This window comes from Oryzias latipes, chromosome 15 (assembly GCF_053564925.1).
Source record: "Oryzias latipes strain Hd-rR chromosome 15, Olatipes_Hd-rR_3.1".
Lineage (NCBI taxonomy): Eukaryota > Metazoa > Chordata > Actinopteri > Beloniformes > Adrianichthyidae > Oryzias > Oryzias latipes.
The window spans coordinates 28,408,971-28,436,833 of NC_136251.1; the positions used below are offsets into that span (position 1 = coordinate 28,408,971).

The 27,863-nt window shown below is 41.2% G+C and overlaps 1 protein-coding gene across 9 annotated transcripts; it reads left to right on the forward strand.

Annotated features, from left to right (window-relative positions):
• Nucleotides 1-823: 823 nt before the first annotated feature.
• Nucleotides 824-27,341, forward strand: golga4 (golgin A4). 9 transcript variants are annotated; one of them, XM_078931360.1, is made up of 25 exons: nt 833-1,068; nt 2,986-3,063; nt 5,382-5,483; nt 7,559-7,627; nt 7,707-8,027; nt 8,111-8,158; nt 8,246-8,302; nt 8,396-8,494; nt 9,974-10,124; nt 10,220-10,407; nt 12,811-12,894; nt 13,341-13,488; nt 13,575-13,753; nt 14,580-14,678; nt 14,787-14,942; nt 15,139-18,845; nt 18,947-19,068; nt 20,520-20,650; nt 20,843-20,929; nt 21,831-21,851; nt 21,945-22,013; nt 22,335-22,410; nt 25,645-25,742; nt 26,538-26,624; nt 26,703-27,341. In XM_078931360.1, exons 1-25 carry the CDS (start codon nt 991-993, stop codon nt 26,715-26,717), a joined length of 6,270 nt encoding a protein of 2,089 aa, XP_078787486.1. In that variant the 5' UTR covers nt 833-990; the 3' UTR covers nt 26,718-27,341. The 9 variants fall into 9 exon arrangements, with proteins under 9 accessions (XP_023818947.1, XP_023818948.1, XP_078787489.1 ...); XM_023963176.2 differs by having other exon boundaries at nt 839-1,068; nt 7,704-8,027; nt 10,217-10,407; XM_023963178.2 differs by having other exon boundaries at nt 839-1,068; nt 7,704-8,027.
• Nucleotides 27,342-27,863: the final 522 nt, after the last annotated feature.

Sequence of the window (27,863 nt, forward strand, 5' to 3'; positions counted from 1 at the left end):
TGTAACTTCACCATACTGAGGGTTTTTCATGCAAAACGAAATAGACAAATCATTATTTTAAATTATGCATTATGCGGCAAAAAAACAAACAAACACATTTTTTTATTAAAAGTATAGGCCTAAAGTTATGTCCATGTAAAGTTTTCTGATGTCACTTACTGCAGCATCATCTAACAGTAAAAACGTTTTAAAAGAAAACGTATGTCCTTGACAGTGTTATGCATGGAGATAAACGAAAGCTATGACTTTGGCTCATAAAAAAAGAAAAGGATAATCTACGTTTTCATTTAAAAACAGAGCTGTTCAACAAGGTAAACAAAAGTATATTTTTGTTGACATTTTTTCAAACAATTTCACAAACATTTATAGATAGATTTAAATTTTATTGTTTCAAATATTGTATTTGAAATATAAAACTAGATATTTATTTGATTTTAAGTATTGTTAGATTACTTTTCTAATAAAAATTATAATTAAATTAAATATCAAATAAAAGAATACACTAAAACATAAATAAAAGAAAGGGAATTTATTTAAAACAGTTAAACTTTGCCAGTGCTTGACATCTAAATCAATTTTTTCCCCTTTGTGTTTCCAATAAAAAATGTATTTCAGATATATAAATATAATATAATATAATATAATATAATATAATATAATATAATATAATATAATATAATATAATATAATATAATATAATACCTTATATTACATTGTAAACATTTCCATAGTCGTGTAGTTCCCCTCCTTTGCCTTAAGTGGCGCTGCATGTAATTCTTCCCGAAAGTGTCCCTTTAAGTCTGACGTTTCTGTTTTCCTCCACGTTGGCCGCACATGCGCAGTGATCTTTGCCACCTGCTGGAAGGCAGACGCGAACAAGGAAGTCTAGCCCTGAAAGCTCTATGTTTGGCGAAGCTAGCATTTAATAAACACTACTGACGGGGAGTAGACTTTCTGCTGTCCACTCGTTAGTTGCGTCTGCGTGGAACGATGTTTAAAAAGCTCAAGCAGAAGATAAATGAGGAGCAGTCACCGCAGAGGAATGCGCAGTCATCTCAGCAGGCCCAGGTTTGTGACTGTGACAGCTAACTAATCCTAGCTCTGTTTACACTGCACAAAAGGATATCAAGCTAACTGTCAAACTAATGGTTTCTACCGGCAAACTTCAATCAACTTTCTGTAATATTGCCGTTTTAGCAAGTATTAAGGGCGTAGTGAAACTAATTAAACTATTCTTTTGACTAGTTGTTAATTTGGTGATAGTTTGTTATTCTTGCTATAACAAGATGACAAAATAGTTTAGTGTAAATTTTTACTGCATGCATCATCTCTAAATTACAAACATTACAATAGTACAGTACAGTAATTTGTTTTGGTTTTTCTGTTTGTGTTTCATATGAGTCTTTTATTTTTTCGGATAAAACATACTCAGTTGACTTAATTGATCTTTAATTTTTCCCATGAGCCTTTTGCCCGGCCGAAGGTGTCAAATTTCAGGCCTGCTTTCCTGCTTGTTTCCTTAATAACCCAACCTTTGCAGATTATTATTTGCTAAACACTTGATCCGGACACCTGAAAAACCACCTGGACCCGGACCCTTAAGGGCTGGATTTTGATGGCCCTGCCTTAACGAAGGGGATTTGTCACAAAGCATGCTTAGAATCCAGAGACCTGCAGAAACCAGTTTTTCTTCCATAACCATTGACAGTCTTTAAAGACCCACTTTGATCATTTTTGATCAACTTTCAAAGCGTTTTCATTTATCTTTTAATTATAATTATGTAGTTATTTAGGACATAGTTCCTGCACAGCGGCAGTAGTTCACCTCACCTTTACTTTTTTTTACTGCTGATGTCTGAACTTTTAAATCTTGTCTTTTAACATATCAAAGGTTTGTGAAAATAATGAAAGTTGTTTTATTGTATTTTATTCTTTTTTTTTTGGTTAAATTTACTGTTATTTATTTAATACATTTTATGTAATTCTGCCATTTTTTGTTGATTTAGTCTATGATTGTCCCTTTTAAAAGGATTGGCGAACATGCATAGATAAATAAATTCACCTCTCTGAATTGTGGGCGGGGCTGTTGGTGTGAAGCAACACCACCCACCCTTCCCGCCACCCATACCTGAGAGCTCTCTGTTTACACACTCACTCACTGGCTTACAACCCCTCACACCCCAAAACTAACATTACTGGTGTAACAAAAAATGGACAGCTATATTGGTGCTATCCTGCCGTACAGCTTAGAGCCAGATTCCAGCACAGCCGAGGAAAACAAAGACGTACATGAATATAGTCGTCATCAAGTGGATGCATCAGTGGAGCAGGAAGCTTGAGGCCCGCACAACGTATTTTCTATATCACAAATAAGATCTTTTTCAAACTGCATTTTTTTCGTCTGCTCCGTATTTGCATCAATATCAATAAATAGTCAGAAATGCAATTTAATCTCAATTGCCTAATATAGTTCCTCCTTCATCAGAAAAACAAGAACATGTTAAAAACACCAGAACACATTTTTTATTGGTGTAGGTCTTTAAGTAAAATTTGGGTCTTTTTTTATGACTTTAAAAAAATAAAATTAAATGGGTTGCAACCACAGTGACCTTGTCCTTTACTGTTGGTTTGGTTGCTGCAACCTCAACCTTCAACAACATATTTTTATATCTTTTCCCCTTTTGTTATGTTGCAGTCTGCAGACGGGCTTTTAAATCTTCATTTATCCACAAAACTCAACAAAAATATTTTATTTAACCTTTGAAAGACTGAAAGCATAAATGTGTCAAGTCAAACTGGTTAGCACCACAAAGTGCCACAACATAGGCACATTTCTTTAATAAAGATTTTATGTTGTCTGTATTTGTTAGGTCATTTTGCATCTATTCAATGCTGATTAGACTTTTTTTTTTAGTGCTGACATGAATCAAAGCTCAGAGGGATGCTTCTTCTGCTTCCTAACAGCCCATTTGTCTCATTTATCAGATGGGCGGTGGAGACCGGCGTAGCAGCCAGCCACACCCTATTCACCACGATGTCACACCTTCTCCCAGTGACAGAGAGGTGAGGCTGGTTTGAATCTCTAGTTGTTGCTTTAAAGCATTTGTGCATTGACGTTTCAGTCCTTAGTGTTTGTTTGTTGTGGTTATTTAATTCTCTTCCCCAAAATAACTCACCAGAGCCTTTTGATTGCTGTGCCTTGGATCCCTAGCAAGAATAAACAAGTAACCAGCAAATGCCGCAAGACATCGTAGTGCATCAAGCATTCATGTGGGGTATTTTTTCTGTATTGAAGATGAATTTATTTTATTTCAATACCATTTGAGCAGAGCTATTCTATTTTTAAACATCTGGGAAACCAACCCATTTATTTTTTTAAATTGAGATAAAGTGTCCAGTTTTAAGACCATTCGTCATCACAATCTTGTGGTTGTTTTTTTTATTTTATTTTATTCTGGCAGCACTTATTTTTATTAGTTTTTGTTTACATCAGAAGCTTCATTTTTCTTCTCTCAGATGTTGTCTGTCTTGTTGTCATTTTGGCTCTTTTTGAACAAACGGTGAGCTGAAATCTTCTGTGCACTCAGGGGAATTAGCCGTTGACTCAAGGCCTTAGTCATAGCCGCCCTTACGGGTGGATACGGTCTGTCTGCGGACAAAAAAATGGGCAAACCTGTATGGAGCATGCAGGTGGACCGCCTGAAATATCAAGGTCATAGACTGTTTGGTCTTATTTTTTTTCTTTTTTCAGCCTTCTAGATCCCTCAGAATGTGCAATGAGCCGGTTGGGGCTGTTCAGGTGAAGTCAACTAGAGAGAGGGGGTGTGGTTTTTGTGGACATCCTTCATGTGTCCTGCAAGGCATGTATGTGTCATGAGCACACCCTGTGTATGCGGCATTCGTGCGGTCAGTAAGGAGGCAGTACTCCAACCTTACCAATGACTAGAATGGAGTGTATAGCACCGTGTGTCATAAGTGTGTTCAACTTGTATTATCTTTACAAACACTTATTGATGCACTTACCAAATGCACGACAATGGAACGTTCCATTTTCACCATGCTCCTTAAGGGGGTCGGCCAAGTCTCAGGAGAACTGCAAGACTCACCCGCGCTCCCTTTAGGATGCAACCTCTCCTCTCTACGACCCTACACAGCCTCAGACAACCCATTTGGGTCCAGCCTCATACGGGTGCATGCGACTCAAATTTGACTTTGGAGCAGGTCAACTACTGGAATGCTGTTGTCCTCTTTTCATGAACCATAAAGCCTCCCCCCCCAGAATGTAATGAAAGCTCGTTTAAAAGGTTAAAGCTACAGGTGAACCTTGTGTAGCACAGGGAACAAAACTATGCTTTGTCCTGCATATGAAGATGGCAATTTGCGAAATAGTTTTGTGGAGCATCGACTCTATTAATGTTTTGGAAATATTGGTAATTATGGAGTGCAGTCCTATTTTTGTTAGCTTAGTTATTACTTTATCATCATTTCTTCTACAGCAGCACATTGTTAGCTGTTTGTTGTGATTCTGCAGACATTTTGCAGCAGAAACTCCATCAATAGAGATGCTCCTTTATTTTCGTATTTTAGTTTGTGTATGAATAGTTGATCATTTTTCTCCTCCCCTGGTTTTGAATGGCTATATTGTCCCTCTAACATGCTTTAACAAACAAACAATACACTCTGTTTGTGGCGTGTATTTGCTTTCCTTAAAAAAAAAAAAAAAGCAATTCTTTGGTGTGTCATAGGTAAAATAATTTCACATACGTGGATTTACTATGAAAGGCTTAAGAATAGCATGGTATAGGCCTTTAATTCATGAAGAGATAAAATATAAAGTATGTTCTAAAAACAAGAATAAGCCATAACTCTCTTTTTTTTCTTTGAATAGGTTTTCAAAATTTTGGCTTTTTGACTCCTCAAAGATGGAATACTGAAGGTGTTCCTGTAGGTCTGCTTTCTGATCATGTTTTTAAGAACTCTTTGTGGTTTCAGTATGTTCTGGTGGCATAACAGTTTATTTCTTCTTTCTTTTTCCATTTCAGAAACACTTTGACATCTCTTAAAAGATTTATTCAATCTTTGAAGTCTTATTAACACAAATAAATGAGTATTATAATTGATTTAAAGAGACGTCAAACTGTTCTTCATGGCATTAATGTGGCTAAAGTGATTTACTTTTCTTATTTTTCCACCAGTTCCTGCAGTCCCTCTACCTCTTTTCCATTCATCTCAGCATTTCTCCAACAGCCTCCTCTTCTCAGGACGGCCACACTCCCTCCAACTCTCTTTCATGCTCACTGTGTTGTTTTTTTTCTCATTGCTCTCTGTTGTTCCTCTCCTTTCCCCACCTTTCGTCCCATTACTACACTGATGGGGGTCAGATGCTGGCCGGGATGATAGCAGAACCCGCTTTTCTCTCAGAGTATACTATCTTTGCTCTGGACCATTCAAAACGACCCAAAACGGCCCAGGTAGCCAGTGTGGTGAGTTCGTCCTCACTTCCTGCCTCTTTCTCCTCCTCCTCCTCCTGTCCCGTTCCTTCCTCCCGTCTCCTCCTGCGCCTTTTGGGAATCAATAGAGGATTGTGACCCGGGACCGCTTGTTCCCTGCTTTTTTTTCTTTCCTGTTTGCGTTGGATTTAGCAACAAGAAGGCATCTCGTATGCGAGTTAACTCTGCATCTCAGAGGAGATGCGGTCTAACGGGTGGGAAAGAAACTCCGATGCGTTATGCCCTCTGTTGGTTTGTTGATCCACTTTATGAAGAGTTCAATGTTTTTTTTTCTAGATAGCTTTAGCTGCTTGCCCTGTAGGCCCCTCTGACACCCTTTTTATGTTGCCTGACAACCCCTTTTTCCCCACAAGTCTTTGTTTGGAGACCTGACGGATGTTGGTGATATTGTTGTATGAGGGTTTTTTTTTAATTTAGCAAACATAAGTTTTTGACCCACATTGACTTTTTTTAGCCGTTTGTAACACTTTCCATGTGAAGACAACCTAATTCCAGCTGATTAAACCGACTGTCACACAGCTGAAACTGCTGTGCGACAGCGGTTTTCAGCTGTGTGACAGTCGGTTTAATCAGCTTCTTTCTGATCCGTGTGGAGGATAAAGCAAGAGAAAAACATGGTATTTCTTTCTCCTGTACATTTCCACAAATGCTTTTCAAATGATAAAAACTCAACTTCATGTTATTTTTTTGAGATCATTTATTTAGGGATAGTAAAACAAAATCCAGACCATTTTGTTGTGGTTTGAGTATTTAAGCCCATTTATTGTTAATCATTGAGATTCCAGATTGTAAAGTACATTATTATTTACTTTATTAAAGTTTTAACTGGTTGCTTTTTAGCCTTAAATTATCAATTTCTGGCTGTATCGTTACGTTTTTTTTTTTCTTCCTATCTTTATTGTACTCTATCTTCATAAATCAGATATAGGGAGGACCATCAACCACTTTGTCAACTAGAGGACTTTTATTTAATGTCTCAGCTTATTATAACTAATTTTTGTGTTTGTAGAAACACCAAATTTAAATCTGCTCCAGTCATAGTTTACAGTTTTGTCCTGGGATAACCAACATTTATCTCAGTGTTTTAGACCTTTTTATGATATTTCTTTATGTTGTAATAGAATCAATTGAAATTGGGATTCTACTTATTTTTCCAGTCGTTGTTTCATCTTGTTCAGCAGAAATAAGAGGCTTTCCTTTCAGTCCCGGTTTGCTGTAGGTGTCAGATGCCAATTTTCCATGAGTCATTTTTCTGTTTGGAACCAAAATAGCATCTGATGTTTCAGTTTGACGCCACATTGGAACAAATGAGCTTCCATACCTTCAGAAGAAGCTTCCAGGTTTTCCTTCATTGCCCCTATAGCTGGTTTTAGAGCACAGGAGAGTTTAAAGAAAGTAATAACACATATATAAATATGCAAGGACTGAATATTCCTTATAAAAACAATCTGATTGGGAATCTAGAGTGTTAAATATTGGACGGTGACTGCATCTTTCGACTTAGCTCACATACTTTTGATATTTATTAGACAGTTTCTTATCTGTAGAATGTTTACATTTTTTTAACTTAAAGTCATCGGATATTGAGTGAAATGCTTGCTTAGTTAACTTGGAGTTGGACAAGGGAGGAGAAGGTTTGCTTACTCTGAACCTGCTGCTAACTAATGAACTAAACCGTCAAAGCTGCTCCCTGGTTTTGTGTTTGTGGCCTCCTGCTCCAGCTGCATACAGCACCGCCAAGCATCTTAATTCAAGCACCGGCTCTCCGACTTGACTGTTTTTGTCTGTTTGTTCCTGACCTTATATTTGTTCTGTAGAGTAACATTTTAACCCTGTTTTTGTTTGTGGTACTTTAATGTATTTAACCCCTCTGTTTTTCCAAGTTGCATGAGGGTACCCATTGCCCCTGCATTGCTCCCAGCAATACTAAAAATTGCTCCCTCCAGAGTAATCAGGGAGAGCCACGCTGGGTGTGGACGACTAACCGGCGACGGACAGCTCCCCTCGATCAGCTCTTCTGTCTCTCATGAGGTGTTTTTGTCCTTTAGAGTACCACCAAAGGGCCCGCTCGGTCTCCCAGAGGCAGCATTAATGGGGATGGAAGAGCCTCTCCTCAAGTATGTGGGGAGCTCCTTTTGATTCTCCGGTTCCCTTTGTGCAGCGACTTCTGTCACTGTCTCGGTTTGCTCCCAGCAGAAAGAGGAGTCGCAGTCGTTCGCCCAGAAACTGCAGCTGAAAGTTCCCTCCGTGGAGTCTCTGATCCGAGGCGGGGCCAGCCGGGCGGAAAGCCTGTTCCGCTCCTCGTCGAAGGAGAACCTGGTCCGGAGCCCGTCGCGCGATTCCCTGACACCACAGGGAGAAAATGAAGCGGCCCCCTCCTACGATCCTCCATCAGATATTGAGAGTGAAGCAGAGGAGGCGCCAGGGAGCGCAGAGTCGCTTTCTAAAGAGCAACTGCTGCACAGACTGCTTCAAGTGGAGAGCAGCCTGGGGAAGTACCGAGGGAAGTACTCAGAGGTGAGAGCCCTGCAGCCGGTGACCCCATTCATTCATACATCAGCTGTGTATGCATAGGCGCTTATGTGTGCTTTCTGCTGCAGCTGGTTACGGCGTACCGAACAGTGCAGCGTGAAAAAGAAAAAACGCAGGTAAACTCCCTACAACGTTAGCTAATATTCCTTCATGACTTTCCATAACCGGCTGTTACAAAGCACTTAGTATTTTTTTGGTACTAGGCCATCCTCAGTCAGAGCCAAGATAAAGCTCTACGCAGGATTGGAGAGCTTCGGGAGGTCTGATTATGTTTCCCTCTCTCATTTTTCTTATATCTTTGCCTTGTTAATGTATTGCTGTTGAAGTCAATTGACTTTGTCAACGTCTTTTAGGAACTTCAAATGGACCAACAGGCGAAAAAACACCTTCAAGAAGAGTTTGATGCAGCGTTGGAGGAGAAAGACCAGATGATCACCGTCCTTCAGACACAGGTCAGAGGGTGGAAACGCAATGCGTCTAAAATAAAATCTTATCAAACGCATTTTTGCAGTTGGGCTCATAAGTTTACATACATTTATGATTCCTCGACTATTATGTCAGAATATGGGTGATAACTAAGGTTGTGTATCTTTCCATATGTGGTCCACGAATCGACGCATAAAAGATTCAACTAATTTTGTGGCTGCACAGTCAGATTATTTTACTGAAATCGATACAATCTTGATATTTATTATCATTAATTTGTCATTTAAATCTAGTAATAATAATGCATGCTCTTACCAGCACAAGTCTTTAATATAACGGCTTCAAATGTTACAACCTGACATTTTGGGTCTTTTAGACTGTTTTGTTCTTTGTGCTTTAAAGCAGTGCCATAATAATTTATTCAGGTGTTGTTTGCAGTGCTGTGAAAAAAAAGAGATAACCGTAACTATGTAGCTGCAAGGGGCCCGAGTTTGGATTGTGTCAGGAAGGTCATCCGGTGTAAATATCTCTGCTAAATCCACACGGGTGTTTGATGACCCCAGTGAAAGCTCCTGAAGGGATGTGCCGAAAGGTGAGCAAGATGTGATGGGACCAAAATGAATCCTAATGGCCACATCCACAAACGCTGCATTTGGAAGAGTCACCAAGACCTATGGCAAACAGAACACGGTTCCCACTGAGACACATGGGGATGTCAAACTTTAAGAAAGATGAATGCAGAATATTAGCAGAAAATACTGGAGCAAAATTTGTACTCATCCACCCGGAAGCTGCGCGTGGGACGTGTTTGGACATGACAAGAACCCACAAAGTAAAGCCAAATCCACCTGTCATTTGCTACACCAAAATAAGGGGCAGTTTCTGGAGGGGTCGCCTTCGTCTCCTGACCTTAATGTCATTGAGTCGCTTTGGGGAGATGTTCAACATGCAGTTCAGCCCCAAAGTTTAAAGGAACTGGAGGTTTTTTATCAAGAGGAATTGGACTGCTTTACCTTCGGAGACCATAAAGAACCTCATCCGTAAATATCACAAGAGATTTCAAGCTGTTATTGATAACAAAGAGGGCAATACTGCTAGGTATTAAGAACTGAGGTGTGTAAACTTTTGATGGGGGTCAAATGGGAAGTTTCAAATGTTATTATGATTTCAAAAGCCTAGATGCAGTCGTTTTACAATAAATAGCTTCACCTAACCACTAACCATGAGTGAAAGACAAGGTTTTGTGTTATCATTCATATTCTCTTAAAAAATAAACACCCAAGAAATCTTAAATATTTGCCTAGGCACATACCTTTTTGAGCTGTAGAATTACAGTCCACCTTAATTTGAGTTATGTTCAGCTTTTACCTTTTTGTTTCTGTCTAAAAAAATGAATCTTTTTCTTTTTTTGTCAGCCAAATGGGATTCAAAAAAACTTTGACGCTCATAAAAAAAGCAAAGGTGAAATGTAACGAATTTATGTGGTTGTTTCTGTTCTTTTGAAGGTTGCTTTGTTGAAGAAGCGAACTAAAGGCGCCGCTGATGGTTCAGTGGCGCCTGACCAGGACGTTCCTCAGTCAGAGTTGGCAGCAGATCCAACATCTGCATCGCAGACTCCATCTGAGGAGCAAAAACTGGAACCTGAGATTGCAGAGGGTAAAGAAATCAGACGTGATTTTACCAATAAACATTTCTTCAGGAAAGGATTTTTGTTGTTGCTTCAAAGTGCATTTTACTTCTTTGAACAGTAGAGGGCAACAGTGATCCAGCTAAGCTCCTAGAGACTCTGCAGAAACGAGTGACAAGGCAGGAAAACCTGCTGCAGAAGTGCAAAGACGTGATCCGCACGCACAAAGACCGGAGCGCACAGCTGAGCAGCGAGAATGAAACTCTGCACCAGCAGCTGCAGGAGCGGCTGCAGGAGCTGGAGAAGATGAAGGTATCATGTGGTTTAAAGTGCAGTAAAGATTTCGTGTTTACGTTCATAAAAATCTTGACAGTGTGACATAACATGCTTTTTATGCACCAATTATTTATTATAAACATTTATAATTTTGCAACATGCATACAAAACACACAACAGTCACTCATTGGAACCGCCTTTTGGAATAAATTACAGCACTTGCAGCGGGGAAAATAAGTATTGAACACGTCAACATTTCTCTCAAAAAACATATTCCTAATTGAGCTATTGACACGAAATTTTCACCCGATGTCGGCATCAACCCAAGTAATGCGCACACAGAAAGAAATCCAAACATTAATGTCCATAAATGAAGCTATGTGTAATAAAGTGAAATGGCACAGGGAATAAGTATTGAACAGATGAAGAAAAGGAGGGGTAAAAAGGTCTGGCAAGCCAAGAAAGCAGCTGGAGTTTGTCAGTTTTCAGAAGGTTAACCTGCCCCCTATCAGTGCAAAGTAATATCAGCTGGTATAGTCCTGATTGATGCCTTTTAAAAAGGTTTCTCACCAGCAAGGTGTTAGACAAGAAGCATTGCATGATGGGTAAAAGCAAAGAGCTGTCCAAAGACCTACGCAACCTTATTGTTGCAAAACACACTGAAGGCATTGGTTACAGGCGCATTTCTAAACTTCTGAAAGTTCCAGTGAGTACCATTGGGGCCATCATCCGGAAGTGGAAAGAACACAGCATTACCATAAACCTGCCACGGCCAGGTGCTCCTCGCCAGATTTCAGACAGAGGAGTCAGAACAATCATCAGAAGGGTTCTCCAACAGCCCAGGACCACTCGTGGAGAGCTTCAGAAAGAGCTGGAATCAGCAGGTACTGTTGTTTCAAAGAAAACAATGAGTAATGCACTCGACCGCCATGGCCTCCATGCACGCACACCACGCAAGACTCCATTTTTGAAGAAGAAGCATGTTGAAGCTCGTTTGGATAAACCCATGAAATTCTGGGAGAAGATACTCTGGTCAGATGAGACCAAAATTGAACTCTTCGGATGTCATAAGACACAACATGTTTGGAGGAAAAATGGCACCGCACATCACCCCCAAAACACCATACCAACAGTCAAGTTTGGAGGTGGGAGCATGATGGCGTGGGGCTGTTTTTCAGCATGTGGTACTGGTAGACTTCATATCATTGAAGGAATAATGACTGGAGAAATGTATCGAGACATTCTTGATCAGAATCGGCTGTCATCTGCCAGGCTGCTGAAGATTAAAAGAGGGTGGATCTTTCAGCAAGACAACGATCCAAAATACACAGCCAAGGTAACACTCAGCTGGTTGAAGAAAAAGAAAATAAAGCTGCTAGACTGGCCCAGTCAATCACCAGACTTGAATCCAATTGAACATCTTTGGAAAGAACTGAAGATCCGGGTTCACAGAAGAGACCCCCAGAACCTTGAAGATTTGAAGGCAGTTTGTGTGGATGAATGGGCCAAAATCACACCTGAGCAATGTATTCGACTGGTTTCTCCATACAGGAGGCGTCTTGAGGCTGTAATCACCAACAAAGGTTTTTGCACTAAGTATTAAATACATTTCAGTAAGCGTGTTCAATACTTATTCCCTGTGCCATTTCACTTTATTACACATAACTTCATTTATGGACATAAATGTTTGGATTTCTTTCTATGTGTGCATTACTTGGGTTGATGCCAACATCTGGTGAAAATTTCATGTCAATAGCTCGATTAGAAATATGTTTATTGAGAGAAATGTTGACGTGTTCAATACTTATTTTCCCCGCTCTATTTCAAAGTTTTGGTGACTTTGACATAAAATAAAGAGTTGTTTTTACAGAATTCAGAACAGTTTGGCTTGTTCTTGGTTATAAAATACTGAAGAAATGACAGATATTTCTTATTTGTTCGCTACCATCCTTCAAGCTTTTTTTTAAAACTATGTTTGTCAATTGGCATTGTCTTTATGGCAAATTATGTTATTAGTCGTAATTCTATATGAAGAAGCGTCACATCCTAATATCTGACACTTCAAGTCACCTGTGTACATTTCAGTTATTTGTCGATTTTTGTTTTGTTTTTTTTTAACCACAAAAATGTGCATTTCTATTCCTAGCCTTAAAACCAGATTTGTGTTCCTTCTGATTAAGTTTTTTGCAAATGCAACACATCAGCCAATAACTAAACATGGTTAGTCTCCAGTCTAGTAATACAAACTAGTTAATCTGTTTGACTTTAAATTTTACCACTGTTCGTGATGGTGGGCTGCTTTCTGGTCCCATCTTTTAATTTATCTTAACAGAGCCAGAATATCTGGGTTTCTTGTTTTCTGCTTTAGGCTTAATTTAAGGCATCTTTGGTGGTTTGGAAAAAAGCCAGAAAGATTGTGTCAAATGTTTGTGTTTGAAGGAACTGCACACAACAGAAAAGACCAAACTGATCACTCAGCTGCGCGACGCCAAGAACCTGATTGAGCAGCTGGAGCAGGACAAGGTGGGTTAAGCAGCTTTAAGGTTTGACAAGTCGCCGGAGACACTGAGGCAGGTCCAGTGATTTAAAATGAGCTAATATAAATAAATACTCATTTAAAAAAATAATAATAATTCAAAGGTCTGCAAAGTCCTTCCAGGTAAATGTGATGAATGAAGAAAAAGTACTCTCACCGTACACAAACCATGTGCTATAAATCAAATGTTCCCCCAAAGATCATGTGACATTGCTATCATTTTCCTCCACTTCCGTCTTTTATAGTTGTTGCTTTTAATCTATTGTGTGTTTTATGACTTTTAAGATGTTTATTACATCTTTTATGTCAAGCACCTTGCGTACTTCAGCGTGTTGTTGAAAGGTTCTCTATAAATAATGAACACTATTGATGAATTGATTGATAGTGGTAAATGCAGATGCTAACTCATAGAGATTTTAAAACATTTTTTTAGGGTATGGTAATAGCAGAGACCAAAAGGCAAATGCATGAGACCTTGGAAATGAAAGAAGACGAGATAGCACAGCTGCGCTCCAGACTTCAACAGGTCACGGCTCAAAAGGAGGAAATACAGGATCAGAGGGAAAAAGGGGAGAAATCAGGTGTGTGCTGGGCAATGTTTTAGAAAAAAAAGAAATCAAATTGGAATCATATTTGAATGCTAATTTGTTTTGCTCATCTGCTGAAGCGTTTGAAGAGCTCGAGCGAGCTCTGAGTGCTGCCCAGAAGGCAGAGGAGGCGAGAAAACAGCTGCAGGTTCAGCTGGATGAGCGAATGAAGGAGGTTGAGAGGGCCAGTGAAGAAGAGAGGAAGAGCCTGCAGCAGGAGCTCACACGCGTCAAACAGGAAGTCGTCTCCATAATGAAGGTCAGACACAGCAAACATCAAATCCAAAATAAATCAATCTTTATTTATATAGCGCTTTTCATACCTGGTAACACAATGCGCTGTACACCAGAATAAATAATAAAAAACAAGTCAATACATTTCAGAACGACCGTATTTTCCGGACTATAAGTCGCTCCGGAGTATAAGTCGCACCAGCCCAAAAATGCATTATAAATTAGGAAAAAACACAGATAAGTCGCACTGGACTATAAGTCGCATCTTGACGGGAAATTTATTTGACAAAATCTGAGACCAGGAACTAATAACTTGCACAACCTCATATGACACAATCATAGCAGACTTTTTATCTCATAATTTCACAGTAATTCTTTCTCATACGTATTTATTTATTCCTTTCATGAAGCATCATTGGCCAACTAATAGTCTGTTTTCATCCTGTATTTGTAGTTGTCATTTTTATTGCATTTCTGAATCTATGAAATCATTGGAAAATAGAATATTATGTTGTTAGCCTTCAAGAACGTACTGTAAAAAAAAAAGTTTGCTAATTCTCTGAGTCACTTAACATACTCTTAACACTTAACATACCTCATACATCAAATTGACCCAGGAACATCATCTCTGTTCCTCACAAATGAACATAACAGGAGGGTTAACAATGTATTTATTTCAATTTATTTCTAATATAAGTCGCTGCGGAGTATAAGTCGCACCCCTTGCCAAACTATGAAAAAAAGGGCGACTTATAGTCCGGAAAATACTGTAGACATGAATGTATTGCTATGCTATAAGAAGTGATTTTAAATATTTGCGCTTCATTGTGCTTTAACATTTTTATTGATAGAAATCCTCAGAAGAAACGGTGTCCAACTTAGAAAAGACGCACAGAGAAGCTATGGCGGCTAAAGAAGAGGAACTAAAGGAGAAAATTCACAAAGCCGTGGTGTGCACCATCTCTGTCTCTCCACTTACGTTTGTAACATGATCAAACAGGTCAATAGACAAAAACAATACAACATGTAGATTTTTCATGAAGAATTTTCCCCCACAGGAGCAGTGTAAGGAGGAGTTTGCTCAGTTGTCCAAGGAGCAGGAGCAGCAGGCCTCTCTGGCTCTGGAGGATTCAGAATTGCAGAAGTCGGCCATAAGGACAGAAGCTGACGTTAAGGTTCGGGAAATCCAGCTAGAGCTGGAGGCTGCAAGAACAGTGAGTTCTCTTTTAAAAGGAAATTGACAATTTTTCAAAAATGCTTTGACTTTTCAAAACAGTTCTCAACTAATTAACTTATCAGTCTAAAGTTAAATGAAACATGTCTTTGCTTACATCCAGTCGGTCATGTCAAGCTATAAGTGTTAATCTCTGAAAATAAGTCGAGCCATTGCCTTTTTTTCTGTGATTGCAGAGGATTTTGGAGCTAGAAAGTTCTGTGGACAAGATCTCACAAGAGTCCGGTGTCACTTCTGAGCTTTCCAGCCATCTGGAGAAGCTGAAGAGTCAACACAAAGAAGAACTGGCAGCATTAGAAGAAAAGCATCAGGAGGAACTGCTAAAGCACAAAGACGGTCTGACTCAGCAGCACAACACCGCTCTTCAGGAGCTCATCGAAAAACACCGCGTTGAGGTGGAGAGCCTTGTCAAAGACAAGGAGATGCAGTTCCAAACACACATTGAAGACATGAACCAGAAGACGTTAGAAAAACTGGATGCAAAGCAGGCCGAGTTGGAGGCCGTTTCTGCTGAGTTGTCAGAGGTGTTGAAGAGTAAACGGGCTCTGGAGGAGAAACTGTTGGCAGCAGAAGACGCTTCCACGTTAGCTCAGCAGGAGCAAGAGAAACGCTTCCAAGATCTGGTTTCAAAGCAGAATGCTGAGCTGGAAAACAGCAGGCAGGAGCGTGATCAGAAGGTTGGAGATGTGCAAAGAACTCTGGAGGAAAAACTCTCCGCAGTTTTAAGTGAAAAGGAAAAAGAGATCGAACAGCTTACCCTGAAAGAAAAAACACTAGAGGAAAAATCACATTCCACAGCAGAACACTTACAGATCAAGATTAAGGAACTTGAAGATCTACAGCAGAGTTTAGCCCACGTCCAGATAGAAAACCGGAACTTAAAAGAAACAAACACTCGGTTAGGGAAGGCTTCTGAAGACTTGGATCAGTGTAAGAAGGATTTGATGGATCTAAAGGAGCGTTTGGAGGCAGCAAAGAAGGATTTTCAGCAAACTCAGAAGTTGCTTCAAGAAGCTGAACGGCAGTTGGAAGAGAGCAAAAAGGAGCTGTTGGAGAAGGAGAAGTCTCATGCAGCTGAGCTGGACGAACAGGCACGCCTGAAGAAACGGCTGGAGGAGGAAAAAGCTGCTCATGAGAAGAAGCTCACCAGCGTGGAAGCTAAGCTGAAGGCACAGGAGACTAAAATGGAGAAGTTCAAGCAAAAGGCCAAAGAAATGCAGGAGAACTTTAAGAAAAAGCTTCAGCAGACGGAAGAAAACGCGAAGAAAGAGCTCGCCAAAAAGGAAGTGGAGCTTCAGCAGAAAGAGCAGCAGGTTCAGGATAAGATTGTGGAAATGGGTCAGAAAAGCTCTCAAGGTCTAAGCAGCGCGGTGTCAGAACTCCAGAGCAACCACAGGGAGGAACTGGAGAAACTCCACGCCGCTCACAAGCATGAAGTGGAGGACGTTGAGCGCCGGTGCCAGGAGAAGCTGGCTCAGCAGGAGGAAGAGGTGACGGAGAAGCATTCAGCTGTGCTTCAGGAGAAGAGTCAGGAGCTAAACGAACTGTCTGAGCAGCTCAACGCGAGCCGAGCAGAAAACGAACGGCTGATGGGGGAGATGAAGAACCTAAAGGAGGACTTGATGGTGCGAGAAATGACTGTTCAGAAGCTGCAGGAAGAGCTTGACAAAGCAGCAGTTAAGCTGGAAACTTTGTCTCGGGGTGAAGCGTTGCTAAAAGAACAATACGACCAGGTTCTAAATGAGAGGAACTCTCTAAAACGAACAGAGGAGGAGAGCAGGGATAAACTTAAGATGCTGTCGGAGAAGCTGAAGGAAACAGAGGAGCAGCTTGAAATGTTGAAAAATTCCAAATTTAAGGAGAATGAGGACCTGCAGAGTAAATTTGAAGAAACATCCACTCAACTACAAGCTAATAAGGCAGCGTTCCAGCAGGAACTAGTTTCAATTATCACCAGAATGGACCAGTACTGTCAAGACGTTCAGTCCAAGGTGGAGAACGCCTCCAACCAGCTCCAACAGAGAGTTGAACATCGAGTGGAGGAGCTGAACAGCAGGTTGATGCACAGTCAGGAAAATGTGGGAAAACTTCAAAAGACAGTCCTAACTAAGTTAAGTGGAATTTGCACTTTAGAGGACAATCTTCACAAGCACACGGAGGAGAAGAAGAATCTATGCATTTCATTAGAACAGATGGCTGCTCAGGTAAACGCTCAGGTGGAGCAAATCAAAGCCTTAACACAGGAGAAGGAGGGGCAGTCTCAGCACATCAGCGACCAAGCTCAGAAACTGGAGGAGATGAGGGCGGCGAGCGCGTCCACATCGGAGGATCTGAAAACAAAAGAGCAGCATCTCCGAGACTTGGAGAGCATCATCGCTGATGTGAAAAACCAGCTTTTAAGTAGCATCAACGAGAAAGAAGAAGCCATAAGTCAGCTGAGCCAGCAGCATGAAGAGGAGAGACGGCGAGCTGCGACTCAGATGAAGAAGACCGTCGAGAGATTGGAGCAGGAGAAGAAGTCTGCCCAGGAGCAAGCAGACGCCCTCAGGAACAGCCTGTCTGAGCACCAGAACACGGCAAAGGCAAAGCTCATCCAACAAAGCGACACGATTGCATCTCTGCAGTCCCGGCTGGAAGAGATGGAGCAGGAAATATCTAAAAAGAATGATGCTCTGCAGAGGCTGGAGGGGAGCTTCGACAATCAGTCCATCAGCAAGTCTGAGATGGATCAGCTGCTGAGCGAGAAGGAGCAGCGAGTCAGCGACCTGACGTCGGAGCTGGAGCGATGTCGAAGTCGCCTGGATGAGCTTCAGCAGCAGTTGGCCTTGAAGACGAACGAGTGTGAGCAGCTGGCCTCCGACCTCAAACAGCATCAAACCATCCGGGAGAATGAGAAGAAGGAGCTGGTGGAGCAGCTGCAGCAGATGCACAGCTCCCAGAATGGCAACTTGGAGCAAGAGATGGTGGAGAAACTGCACTCCCTCGAGGAGGACAACCAGAAGTATCAACAGGAGCTGGGCAGGCAAAGGGAAGAATTTGAAAGAATGAAAGCGGAGTTCAGCAGGAGCAAGGAGTCGAGTCTGAAGGAAGCGGAGGAGAGGCTGTCTGCAGAGAGCGCTCGCAAAGTGTCAGAGCTGAAGAAGAAAGCTGAGCTAAAGATTAGCCAGATTCAGAAAACGCTCACTGCTCAGATTGAGGAAAAAGAGCAGATGATTAAGGCTCTTCAGAGCAGCCTGGAGGAGAACAGGAACAACGAAGCTTTAAGCAAAAAGCACGTTGAAACTCTTGAAGTGAAAACGAAGACTCTGGAGGAATCTCTGATCAAGCTCAAGGAGGAGCAGGAGAAGCAGCTTCAGCAGATTCTGAGTGATGAGAAACTTCAAAAAGAAAAGGCTTTAGAGGAGATGAAAAGTGTTTATGAAGAAAAGCTGATCTCCTGTCAGAGAGATGCTGCGCAACGAGAGGATCTGAAAGAAACAGAATCTGCCCTGAAGGAAATCCAAGCAAAGCTGACGGAGGCTGAGGAGCAGAATGAGAACCTTCTCGCTGAAATAAACCGTTTGAAAGAGCGAATATGCGAGAAGGACGTCCAGCTCCATCATGCAAGTGCTGAGAAGCTCCAGGATTCAAACAGGCTTGAGGCTGAGACGAAGGTGGAAGCGAGCGGCACTCAGCGATCTGGGAGCGAGGTGGAGGACAGGACCGCTGACGAGCCTCTGCTGCCTCTAAAGAATCAATTGAGTAAGATCAGGAGTGAAAAAGAGAAGATCCAGAAGGATTTCACCAGGTTACAGAAAGACATGCGGGTCATGAGGAAGGAGCACGAACAGGACCTGGAGTACATGAAAAAAGAGCTGCTGGAGGAGAACGACAAAAAGCTAAAGTAAGCTTTCAAAACAACGAGGAAACCAATCAAAATTTGTGTTGTTTTTTTTTGCTTTCCTCAAACAAAATGTGTTTATTGTGGGTTTTTTGTGTTCTAAGACAAGAGCTGGAAGACTTGGAACTGAAGCACAATTCCAACATCAAACAGTTGATGAGAGAAGTCAACACGCAGATGGCTTTAAAGGAGAAGGAGCTCGATACCGCTGTGAAGGAGACAATCGGTGAGACGGCAAAATATTATTCATCTGTCAATATGCGTTTGTAAAAAACAGTAACTGTTTTTCTTATAAAAACACCAAATCAAACTAGAATTGCAATTTCTGAATTCATGTTTAAGCATTTTGCAGCTGTTATTAAAAGTTGAATTTGCTAGCCAAAGGTCTTAAATCCACAGTTGCGGTGCCACCTTTTGGCCAATAGTGATGCAGCTTCTTAAGCTCATTTTTGACCTCAATAGTTGAGTTGTAGGATTTCAAAGTCTAATTTGCATTGAATTAAAAAAAATGTAATAAAAAATATATAAATTAAACAATATTTGTGGTACCATTAGGTTAGTGTTGGTCCAAAAGAGTACCAAATTTTTTGGACAATATGTCGCTTTGGAGACCAAATCACAGGTGCAAAAAAATGCATTATGGAGTAGAAAACGTAAAATAAAATTATATTTTGGGAGAAATTTATTTAAGAAAAAATGTGAACAAGAACGTATATGTCATCTTGAAAGGCATAGCTAATTAAGAATCATAAAACAGGAGAAACTTAGTATAGTAGCCCAACATATGAACAATTTTTAAGATAACCATAACATAAAGAACGAGCTAAAGAGTAAACTAAACTCTTTACATCACTTCAAATCACCAAATTCATTTAATTCTTTATCGTCTGTGTTGCTTTTTGAACAATTCTGCCTACCCCGACTGGGCAGTGCTTCTTCTTCTCTGTTGCTGTCAGTAGCAAATACTGATATACCTGCAGTGCCCTCTAGTGGTTGTTGATATTTGTTTAGTTAAAAAAAAAATCACGAGTCGCACCGGAGTATAAGTCACACCCCTGGCCAAAATATGTAAACAACTGCGACTTGTACTCTAAAAATGTGTTAAATACAGAACCAAATAGAAGTTTCCTTTGTAGTGGGGTAAAAGGCAGATAGCTGATATGTTTCATTAGGTTCTAATAACCCAGTTGATGTAGGGATGGACCTCATGTCACTAAACTGGTGGTATATGTTGATCACAGAGACTTGTTTAATAGACAGTGGAGACAGCTTGGCAACAACATTTTCATTAGAGTTGAGACGTATAAAGCTGCCAGTGGATTCCCATGAGGAGAAACAGACACTTGTCTCATTGCATTGAGGAACCGTGGGAAATAGTTTGGTCCTATTCCTTTTTTTTATGTGGAAAACTAGCTTTTGGTACCAAGAGTTTCCTTTTTAGCAGAGGAGCTTTACAAACTACAGTGGGATGCATGTTGATGGCCGCTTTAGTGTCTATGGACAACCGAGCCAAGAGTCTAGCTGAATGAATTTGTACGATACTCAAACCAAACATGTTCTCTCTTTCAACAATGCTGTGGATTTATTAATTTTTTCCACTGGGTCCATAAGAATAAATGTTTTGAGAGAGGGCTTATCTGATCTCAGGCGTTACCATTTCTTTTTTCCTTGTTGCAGCCAAGGCCCAGGCCGTGGAGGCGGAGCTCATCAGCAGCCATCGGGAGGAAGCCAGCCAGCTGAGGAGCATGTTGTCTCAGAAGGAGGAGGATTTGCACAGAACTGTTCAAAAGTATGAACATGTCATTCAGGTAAAGACAAATCTCAAGCTTCTCAAGTCCATTATTGTGTTTTTTGAAAAGTTTGTGCTACTGCTGCCTCTTTACGTTCATCTAAATTCAAAAGGACTCAAAAAGACATTCAAATGAAGGTTAAGGGTGGGAGGCGGGAAAACGTGCTGCACGCCAAATATTTCAGCTGAGGTGTTGTTGACTTATTCCCAGAACCGAGAAGACGAGATGGGAGACAGAGTCTGGCAGGTTCAGAAGCAGCTGGAGGAGTTGCAGACTCGGTTCCGGGACACCTCAGAGGTAAGAGCGTCACCTACCACTACCACACCCCCACCGTGCCATCAGACTGCTGCCACAGCTCAGTTATGCTTTTGCCGTCTTTTAGGATTTGTGGATAAAAATGTCTGGAAAAAATGAAGATGATGGCCATCATTCCACTCTGGATTATTGAAGAAGCATTAGTGGTTTCATTTTTGTGTCCGTGCTAACAGTCTGCAGGCCCGTTTGAGGGTTCACGTTCAGGTTAACAGACGTGTCAGCTGTTACTCATCCCCCTTTGGGTTGCCTCATAATTAAAATTCTATTGAGAGCTGAGGGACAACTCACTTACATACCCTGATCCCCATCCCATCCGGCTGCTCTCCAGAAACTGCCGGATGCTGTGAGGCTCATAGAAATCCCTCAGGAATGTTTTACTTAAAAAAAAAAAAAAAAACTGCGGCCTGTGAGGCAGCGGCCAGCCTTTTTCTCTGTTCTCAATTATCTTTTATACGAGGTGAATGTAGGTTTTAGGTTTACCTCACAGCAAAACGCGCAGCAAGTGGCAGCTCAGGCAGCAGTGAGATGTCTTTGGTGCTCTTAAGCCGATGCGGCGTGCAAGGTTTATCTGCACTTCCACTTGTCTGCGTGAAGAGACGCTGCATTTTTCCCAGGTGAGGTCATCCTTTTACATGAGTCCAGGAGGTCTTCCCTGTCTGTGGGCCTCTGGAGCCATTCTTCACATGGACAGTTGGGTCTATAAAAAACAGCAAGCAGACAATGTTCTCATAAAGCCAAACACACTCAGGGCACTTGAACAACTTTCGTCCTTTTCGAAACATTTGATCACTTCTTACTTCTGTCAATCAACATTTTCATTATGTGTCATGTAGCCAGTTCACATACTTATCTTGTGTTTTCTGTGTTTTTTTTAATCGCACAGGTGACCTCAGAGGACCTACAGGTACCTTCTAGTTGATATTCATTATCTCATCAGATGAAAGGATTGTTTATCCAAAAACAAACAGATATTTAGTGCATCCGTCTCCATCCGCAGGCCCAGCTCGCTGAGAAGACGACCCTGCTGAGCGAGGCTCGGCTGAAGGAGCAGGGCTTTATAGAGAAAGTGAGTTTTCCAGCCCCTTTGTCTTCCCTAGCCTGATAATTAAACAGTAAATCCCCTGTTCTGTATTCTCAATAACATTTGGCCTCCAGCTAGAGTAGCTACTGCACGTTAGCTGCATCCACCTAATTGCACAGCACATCTGTTTACATTTGCTTTAACCCCATAAACAAGCAGATCAGCACCTCCCACAGATTTTTCTCACACACCATCGTCCTCCAGAACGCTCCCCCAGGACGGCCACGGTCGTGCCTTTGTGCGTCCGACTTTAAAGCCTTGGTGACCCTTGAGGGTCATAGCTAATGTGTTGTTTCTCCACACTAGATCCACTCGCTGGAGGACAAGATTAAATTTCTGCACCGCAGCACTGTTGTAACTCATCTGGGGAGCTCAGTGAAAGGTAATCTCAACGCCACAAATCACTTGGTTCTGCTTCTTGTTCCAGTTTCCTTCATACCTGAAGCTTGAGGACAGCGCACGTTAAAGGGAATTACCTTTAACGTGCGGGGTTTGAATCTGATTCAAACGGATCCCGGAATTTGGTCTCTGAATGATCACTTCATCATCAAATTATCTGAGAGCTTTTACATTTTAAAATCACACAAAGAAGACCTTTAAATAAATACATGGGGACATTAATAGAAAGCAGACGGTCCTTTTAACACTATGTAGAGTTTATCTTTAAAGTCCCACTCTGGTCGTCGTTGGATTTATTATAAACGTGTTCCCAGTTGTCTTTAAATTGTGACTATGCTGTTTTTAGCCACAATTTAAAAAATCCGTGACGTTTTCTAGGACATAGTTGCAGGAGTTCATTAGAAATTCACCTCCGAGTTGTGGGCGGGACCGTTGGTGCGGAGCAACCCCGCTCCCCCTTCCTATCCCCTCTTTTGACTCGCTTTCCTGCTAAACTTCCAGCCCCAAACACCCCCAACCTAACATTACAGCTGCAACAGAAACAGCGGGCAATGATCAAACTGCATTTTCCTCGTCTGCTCCTGATTCACATTGATTTGAACAAAGAAATACTTTGTGTATGTCCTCCATCATCAGAGACGTGCCACAAGAACATATTCAGAAAACCCAAAACACCATTTTCATCAGAGTGGATGTTTAATCTGTTTATTTTTAATTTGTCCAGTTAATATTTTTTGAAACCGGGCAGTTTCAAAGTAAAGTCTAAGGTAAAACCACGATCGGAGGTCCAGCAGTGAAGAACACATTAGGGACTTGAAGTTTAAATGTAATTTTCAAATATGTGCGTCCAACAAAAGAAATCCAGCGCTGGACGCACTTAAAATGTATGCAGGAATGCAGCAATGTGCCATCTTCACTTCTCTCCTGCCAGAGCGGATGTGCACGCTGGACAGGGCAGATTGTGCAATGCCCATGCTCTCCTGGTCCGTTGTGACATCACAACAGCTCTTTAATTCAAAACTAAAATCTTTGCGACGGTTTGATTGACAGTGATTTAAAAGGAGAAATCCTCAGAAATGCAAAAATGAAAAGATTTTTTTTATTATATTTGTTCTCTTTCATGAGCAAAATGCCACATGAGTATGTCAAAAACTCAAAAAACATGATTTTCGTTGGAGGTGGACTCTAAACCAAAAAACTGTTTTCTCTAAAATAATTATCTTGGCCACTCAAATGACTCAAACACCAGTCTTCTCTCAGCGACCTGTACAGGTGATCATTTATCTTCATTGCATTTACTCCCGATAGCATTAATATTTTCAAATGTATGCGGATGATGCAGTCCTTGATTTTTATGTCTTTATTAATCTATTCCAATAATTTGATCAATTTGAATGGATTTTAGGATGAACTTCTTTTCATTGAAGGGTTTATTTATTCTTCCATAAGGGCGCCACAGACAGATGTGTTTTTGTGTTCTGGTATCTGGTCCACCTTTGCCTCCGGGTACAGTTGGTGGGGAGCCACACCTCTAATGCCACATCCTCTCACCGTGAAAGTCATCATCAGCCAAACACCCAGAGGATTTCTTGAAAGTTTGAGGGATTTTTTCTCCTAGGAAAATGAGAATCTGCTGTCTGAGACGGAGATTAAGGAGAGACGTATTTAAATTTAATTTTGGACTTCGCCGTCTGGATGGGCGCAGACTCTCACGTCTGCATGTCGAGACCAAACACTTTGTTCAGGATAACAATCTTTGCTGCATGTTTACTGGATGGTAGCATTTAGCAAACTTTAGCTGTGGTTTTTGGCAGAGGTGTGGTCAAACGGTCAAACGAAAGGGAGATTGAGGTCAAGACGACAAAAGGCCACCAGAGTTCTAGGTGACCTGGTAATCCACGGCAGAGGTCAGAGCGATGTTTTCACCCCGTTTGGCTTCATTCACACGTTCTCTCCTGGCTCGGCTATCAGGATGTTTATGAACAAAGATCATTTCACCAAAGCTGAGAGTTTTTGTAACTTGGAAAGATTTACTGGGAGTTTTTTTTAGTGCCGTAGCTTGATTGCTCCCAGCCCCGTCCGAGCTGTAAACAGTCTTTCCCATTCATAGGTTTCATTGGGATGCTGTTGTAGCTGTTGGCAGAGATGTAAAACATTTACTGTTCACCTCTTGTGGTTTTAAAGTCTTCCTGCTGAGCTTCACCGTTCTTTCCAGGGCTCAAATTGTTACCATACCTGTCCAGAAGGTGCCTTCCGTGTGTGGTTGCTGACACAAACTCTGCTTTTGGGTGTTTAATTAAAACCAACTCAGTTAGCATGAACATTTTATTGATACATAGATGGAATTTTGACGAATCACAAAATAAACTCACTAGTCACACATCAATTATCCGTTCATCCATCTTCTTCTGCTTATCCGGGACGGAGTCGCGGGGTCAGCAGTTTTAAGCTTAGATGCCCAATCTTCCTCTGAGGTATTCCCGAGGCCAGTCAAGAGAAATAGACTCCAGCGTATCCTGGGTCTTCCTCGGGTACCTTAGGGAGGCACCTCTTTGACGCCTATTGATGCAAAAACACATCAAACCACTTCTGTTCCAAATTAAGCATCTGCTTAAAATCAAAAATCAGAAATAACTGGAAATGAATTCAGACATAAAGGGGTTAACTGGCTCCTCTGGGTGTGGAGTAGCTCTACTTTGCTCAAATAAATGAATAAAAGTACAATCAAATGATTCAAAAACATGGTTTTTTTGACGCTCGCTCAAGGAGTTTCACTGACGGCACAAGGTGGGGGGAAAAAACAAAAACTTCCTCAGTCTGTCTGTGCAGCAGCAGCACTGGGACAGAGGTCTGCTGCTAATAAACAGGCTCCTCCTTTGGTCATGATGGCCCTGGACCTGGACAGCATCCTCTGCTCTGCCACCTCCTCCATGGGGGGCCAGCTTCAGCCCAACCACAGAGCTCACAGAGAGAGGTTAAATGAAATGAAACACGGCTTTATGCAATGTTTGAGGCTGCTGGAGTTCTGATTTAGGACGAGACGCTTATCAGTTCTGGTGGTTTTGGTTTGATGATGCAAAACCTAAAAAAACTCGGGAAATATTCAAAACGTAAAAAAAAAAGATTTACAGCTTTTTTCTCTTTTTAATAGAGAAAAGTATTTATATTCTTACCACTGAAATGCATCTAGAAAAAACTGTTGTTTTTCTTCTTGTAGATCCTGGAATCAGCGTTCCTGATGCTCTGTCAGAAGCCACAGAGATGGAGTACCTGAGGAAGGTTCTGTTTGAATACATGATGGGACGGGAAACAAAAGTATGACGTCTTTGTCTTTGCTTTTACAGACCCTCTGCGATCATCTTTTGATCCATTTTGAAAGCAATCCCTGCCTGGGCTCTTTTAATTTTGATTATACTGTTTTCAGCGACAAAAAAAAAAACTTTTGTTTTCTAGGACATCATTTCTGCAGATCGGCAGTAGTTCAGTAGAACTTTGCCTCCTGGTTGTGGGCGGGGCAGTTGGTGTGGAGCCAATGCCACAAGAACATGTTAAAACATAAATTTTCTGTATATGAAAGGGAAGTCCTTCCCACGGTCTCTGAGCGGATGACCTCTGCCTGCTCCACAAACTGAGGCCATATGGGAGCCCATATAAAAGTGTCCCTGTGCCCCGTCGTGGTTCTGATCATTAACCGTGAATGAAGTGTGCAGTTGGAAGGGGGTCCTAAAGTCAGCGGGATTTCCCCCGTTCGGTTGTTAACAGTCGGCCTTTATGGCGATGTGGCAGACCTCCCTCGTACAGAGGATGTCCTGCAGGCCGTGACGTAGATGTGCCATTTGAAGCCCTGATGGGCTTGTTGAACGTCATTCAAGCGGTTAGCTGTCCTCCACTGCAGCCCTGTTTCTGATTATGTCCTCCGTTTACGGACCTGGGCTTGTTTACGGGAATCATTTTTAAGCACTTTTGTGTCTTGTCAGACTATAATTGTCCCAGAATAACTTTAATTGGATCACATGTGGAAGCTAATGATGAACTATTTGAATGTGTTCTAATAATTTATGTGTTTTGGATTCCTGTTGAGTTTCCCCCCCCCTTTCTCATTCTATCCAGACAATGGCCAAAGTAATAACCTCCATGCTGAAGTTTCCTCCAGACCAAGCACAGAAGGTTCTGGACAAAGAAGACTCAAAACCACTTGTAAGAACCAATTCTCTGGGCTTTTTATTTCATGTCAGCTTCCTCTGAGTATTTTTAACTCGTTTCCTGTCTTCATAGCCGTGGTTACGATGAGTTCTCGATGGATTGGGGTCTTTACGATCACATCAGCTGCTGCTACTGTGCTGAAGGGGAAGACTGCCATGGATTAGAAAAAGCCCTTCTCTCTGTATCTCATGGTTCATATGTGTGCGTGTGTGTGCGTGTGGGATGGGAGAGTCTGTGTGTGAAAGAGATGGTGTGTGTGTCTATGAAAACTTGTAAAAGGTTTGAGGGAATTTCATAATCTTCCATTATCCACAGTTTAAAAATTACGTTTATTTATGTTTTAGAATATAAAGAATTTGTTTTAGGGTTTGTTTCTACACGTTGGCTTGTGCAATAAACGGTATCACATTCTAAAGCTGACAGTCAGTTGATTTATAAGTTTCCTCGTTGTGTTAATGTCTGACTCACTTCCTATGTAAATCCACTGACGACCCTGTAACTGTGCGTTCCCCCTCACATCGACATACGAGCCTCCGGATGGCGATGGTGACGGTTCAACGCCGCTGTCCTGCACTTGATATTTTTAAGATAATGCTCACAAAAAACCCCAAAGTGTAAATTGTTTTATGAGAAATACCACTGTAGTATGGAACACTTATTGACTTGCTATACATTTTCAGACTTATGGATTAAATCTTATTTACAAAAGAGCATTGTTGTCACTCTTTTATCTAGTATAGTTGGTTTGTGGAAACAATAAGAGTTTTATCTTAAAATATAGATATTTTTTCAAAAGTATATAGTGATGGATGTATCACAAGAACAAAATGTCATTGAAAACTTGTGGTGAGCTTGAGTTGAATAATATCTGTGAGCTTATTGTCTTCTGAGGTATTTAGAACATTTGAAGTTCATTTTTGGTTTTGACACTTGTCATTTTTGTGGTTTTTCTTCTGGTAGGGAACGAAATTCTGCAATAAGAACTGAAACCTCCATCGGTTGTACTGGAAAATGATTTCTGAAGAGGTCAAACTGAGATCAGCTGTTCACGTCATAGAGGGGCAACCCTACAATTTCACCTGAAAGCCCCAAATCAGTTAAAAAGAGTAAATATTTTGCCTTTTTGCCATTAAATGAGTTTCAGTTCTGATAAAATTGTCATAACCATTTTATGTCAGGGACGAAGTGAAAACATTTAATAAAATCCTCCATAATCGGCAACCTGCTGGGATC